Source organism: Malurus melanocephalus, unplaced genomic scaffold (assembly GCF_030028575.1).
Source record: "Malurus melanocephalus ecotype Western Australia unplaced genomic scaffold, MMel_1.1 scaffold_366, whole genome shotgun sequence".
Classification (NCBI taxonomy): Eukaryota; Metazoa; Chordata; class Aves; order Passeriformes; family Maluridae; genus Malurus; species Malurus melanocephalus.
The window spans coordinates 700,138-704,762 of NW_026623598.1; the positions used below are offsets into that span (position 1 = coordinate 700,138).

Sequence of the window (4,625 nt, forward strand, 5' to 3'; positions counted from 1 at the left end):
TTGCCCATTTTCACGGGAATGCTGTGTTCATTCCCTTATCCATTTTAACAAGAATGCAGTTTCTTTCCTGTGCCAATTTTAACAGGAATGCTGTATTTCTTTGCCCATTTTCACGGGAATGCTGTATTTATTCCTGTGTCCATTTTAACAGGAATGCTGTGTTTATTCCTTACCCATTTCATGGGAATGCTGTGTTTATTCCTTTGCCCATTTTAACAGGGATGCTGTGTTCATTCCCATTTTAATGGGAATGCTGTTTCTTTCCCATGCCCATTCTCACAGGATGCCATGTTTGTTCCTTTGCCCATTTTCACGGGAATTCTGTGTTTATTCCCATGCCCATTTTCACGGGAATTTTGTGTTTATTCCTTACCCATTTTAACAGGAATGCTGTGTTTATTCCTTACCTATTTTAACAGGAATGCTGTATTTATTCCTTGCCCATTTCATGGGAATTCTGTGTTTATTCCCTGCCCATTTTAACAGGAATGCTGCGTTTATCCCTCACCCATTTTCACGGGATGCTGTGTGTATTACTTTGCCCATTTTAACAGGAATGCTGTGTTTATTCCTTGCCCATTTTCACGGGAATGCTGTGTTTATTCCTTTGCCCATTTTAAGGGGAATACTGTGTTTATTCTTTGCCCATTTTCATGGGATGCTGTGTTTATTTTTTGCCCATTTTCACGGGAATGCTGTGTTCATTCCCTTATCAATTTTAACAAGAATGCAGTTTCTTTTCCGTGCCCATTTTAACAGGAATGCTGTGTTTATTCCCTTACCCATTTTCACGAGATGCTGTGTTTATTCCCATGCCCATTTTAACAGGAATTCTGTTTATTCCCTTATCCATTTTAATAGGAATGCTGCGTTTATTTTTTGCCCATTTTCACGGGATGCTGTGTTTATCCCTCACCCATTTTAACAGGAATTCTGTGTTTATTCCCTCACCCATTTTCACGGGATGCTGTGTTTATCCCTCACCCATTTTCACGGGGTGCTGTGTTTATTTTTTGCCCATTTTAACATGTTGCTGTCTCTCCGCAGGTCCCTGGTGGTGGTGCATTTCTGGGCTCCCTGGGCCCCTCAGTGCACGCAGATGAACGAGGTGATGGCTGCGCTGGCCCAGGAGCACACCCAGGTCTCCTTTGTCACGGTGAGGGGACAGCGGGGACGGGACAGCCCTCGGGGGAAGGGGAGATCCCAAAAAAGGGCTGAGGTTGATCCTGGAGTGTCCATGTGGCCTCATGTCCCCAGATGTTCTTCTCACATCCCTTATCCCAGAGGTGCTGCTGCCATCCGGGATGGGCTCGGCTGGGCCAGGGAATCCTGGAGTGCTGTGGGTGGGAGGGGACCTGAAAACTCTGCCAGTGGCACCCAAATGGTGCCAACCAACCAGTGCCACTCAGCCAGTGTCACCCAGGCAGTGTCACCTTGCTATTGCCACCCCAGCCAGTGTCACCCACCCAGTGTCACCGAGCCAGTGTCACCTTGCTATTGCCACCCAGACAGTATCACCCAGCCAGTGCCACCTTGCTATTGCAACCCCTGCCAGTGCCACCCAGCCAGTGCCACCCAGCCAGTGTCACCCAGCCAGTGCCATCTTGCTATTGCCACCCCAGCCGGTGCCACCCAGCCCGTGTTACCCTGCCAGTGTCACCCCAGGCAGTGTCACCCCCTGCCAGTGTCCCCCCAGGCAGTGCCATCCGGCATCCACTGGCCACCCAGCCAGTGCCACCCAGCCAGTGTCACCAGCCAGTGCCACCAGCCAGTGCCACCTTGTTATTGCCACCCAGCCAGTGCCACTGTGGGTAGTGTCACCTTGCTGTTGTCACCCAGGCAGTGTCACCCCCAGCCAGTGCCACTCTGGATAGTGCCACCTTGCCATTGCCACCCACTCAGTGCTCCCCAGCCAGTGTCACCCCAGGCAGTGTCACCTTGCCAGTGCCACCCCTGCCAGTGCCACCCACCCAGTGCCACCCAGCCAGTGTCACCCCCAGCCAGTGCCACCAACCAGTGCCACTCTGGGTAATGCCACCTTGCCATTGTCACCCAGGCAGTGTCACCCAGCCAGTGCCACCCCCAGCCAGTGCCACTCTGGGTAGTTCCACCTTGCCATTGTCACCCAGCCAGTGCCACCCAGCAGTGCCACCCCAGCCATGGCAGGCACACTCCGTTGTCCCACTGTTCATCCTTGGCCATGCTCCTGCTGAGGGATCTCAGTATTCCCGAGATTCCCAGAGGATTCCCAGGCACTGGAATGAGCCCTCAGAAGGTGACTCCAGCCCTGCAGCGCTGTCACCCCTCTGTGACACCCTCAGCTCATCCCGGGGACATCCATTGGGAAGGAAAAGGGAATTCCCAATCCACACTGCTGCTCTGAACCCAAACCTCTCCTGGATGGACACTTGTGGCATGGAGAGGGCAGGGGATAAGGGAGCAGCCAGCTGGGTGTGAGTGCTTTAATTTGATTTCTCACACCCTTTAAGTTATGAGTGTTTGTTTTTTTAATGATTCCTCTCTCAGCTGGTATTTGCAAAACAGGAYAGAGCTGTTTTAATGGTATTTTATGACTTTGAGCTCCAAGAGAGTCATTTTCAATGTACTGCTAATGTAAGATGCTTAAATTTATCTGGAGTTTAGTAGCTTTTAGTCAGCCCAGCAAAGTCTGAAATCTCTCAGTGGGCTTTTTATTATTCATATATTATTTATTTATGAYCTTTATTATTCAGCTGTAATTTATTTTTTAATAATGAGGTTCCAAAGTCATCCAGGGMTGTAAAACCAAGATAGTGGCACATCCTTCCCCCATTTCCCTCCTCCCAGTAATTTTAACATTACTGCTGCTCTTGCTTAGAGAAAATAAGCTGCTGAAAGTCTTGGGTGAATTATATTGATATATTTTTGGGGGGAGGAGCTCCTCAGGAGGAATATATTTGATTTTGGCAGTTCTTGGTGAGTTTTTTTATTCCAGAATAGCCAAACTGCCTTTGAATTGGCAAAAACCTGTTACCTCCTCAGATGTTTGGTTGAAATGAGTGTAAAGATTTAAAACCAATGTTTTTGGGAAGTTGTGYCAATAAGCCAGATCCTGAAATATGAAATTAAATGTGTTCTGTGTTATGTGGAACTAAGTATCCAAACAGGAAATTTTACTGGGGAAGCAAATGAGCTGGAAGTCATCATTTGCCCCTGGAAAGTGAATCAATAATAGGAATTATCAACAAGCTCTCAGTTCAATTTAAGCCAAATGTGAGCTTTCATTTGCTAGCTGTGGTTTTTTAGTGATTCTGTTGAGTGGTGGTTTACAGAAGGAGCTTGGGCTCAGGTTTGATGTTCCTGGTTTGCTCCTGTAATTAGTTGGTTCATTAAGGGCAGCTCAGAATCACAGCCAAGGCAGAAAAAATTTCACAGCAAATCCCCACGTGCTGAAACTGGGGGAAATAACCCMGAGTTTGGCATTCAACAGCATTGCAGGAGTTAAAATGCAGTTGAGCAGCCATCAATAACCCCGAGTTTGGCACTCATCAGAATTGCAGGAGTTAAAATCCGGTTCAGGCAGCCACTTGAGCCATCAATAACCTTGAGTTTGGTGCTCAGCAGAATTGCAGGAGTTAAAATCCAGTTCAGCAGCCACCTCAGCCATTAGTAACCCTGAGTTTAGTGCTCAACAGCATTGCAGGAGTTAAAAATCCAGTTCAGCAATTACTTTGACCATCAGTAACCCTGAGTTTGGTGCTCAGCAGCCACCTCAGACATCAATAACCCCGAGTTTTGCTCTCAGCAGCATTGCAGGAGTTAAAATCCAGTTGAGCAGCCACCTGAACCATCAATAACTCTGAGTTTAGTGCTCAGCAGCCTTGGAAGAGTTAAAATCCAGTTCAGCAGCCACCTCAGCCATCAATAACCTGGAGTTTGGCACTCAACAGTATTGCAGGAGTTAAAATATGGTTGAGCAGCTACTTGAGCTATCAATAACCTTGAGTTTGGCACTCAGCAGCCTTGCAGGAGTTAAAAATCCAGTTCAGCAATGACCTCAACCATCAATAACCCTGAGTTTGGTGCTCAGCAGCCACCTCAGCCATCAATAACTCTGAGTTTAGTGCTCAGCAACCTTGCAGGAGTTAAAATCCAGTTGAGCAGCTCATTGCAGGAGTTAAAATCCAGTTCAGCTGCTTCTTGCAGGAGTTAAAATGCAGTTGAGCAGCTCCTTGCAGGAGTTAAAATGCAGTCCATCACTCCTTGCAGGAGTTAAAATGCAGTTGAGCAGCTCCTTGCAGGAGTTAAAATGCAGTCCATTACTCCTTGCAGGAGTTAAAACCCAGTTGAGCCGCTCCTTGCAGGAGTTAAAATGCAGTCCATCACTCCTTGCAGGAGTTAAAATGCAGTTCATCACTCCTTGCAGGAGTTAAAATGCAGTTCAGCAGCACTGCAGGAGTTAAAATGCAGTTGAGCAGCTCCTTGCAGGAATTAAAATGCAGTTGAGCAGCTCCTTGCAGGAGTTAAAATCGAGTCCATCACTCCTTGCAGGAGTTAAAATGCAGTCCATCACTCCTTGAAGGAGTTAAAATGCAGTCCATCACTCCTTGCAGGAGTTAAAATGCAGTTCAGCCACTCCTTGCAGG

At 47.5% G+C, this 4,625-nt stretch overlaps 1 protein-coding gene across 1 annotated transcript in view; it reads left to right on the plus strand.

Annotated features, from left to right (window-relative positions):
- Positions 1-4,625, plus strand: part of GLRX3 (glutaredoxin 3) — a gene marked incomplete at its 3' end in the record, with an annotated part of 10,573 nt that overhangs the window by 880 nt on the left and 5,068 nt on the right. Inside the window, exon 2 of the mRNA XM_057378600.1 lies at positions 1,048-1,156. Within this exon, the coding sequence (XP_057234583.1) occupies positions 1,048-1,156 (109 nt within the window). The remainder of the gene's footprint in view (positions 1-1,047; positions 1,157-4,625) is intronic.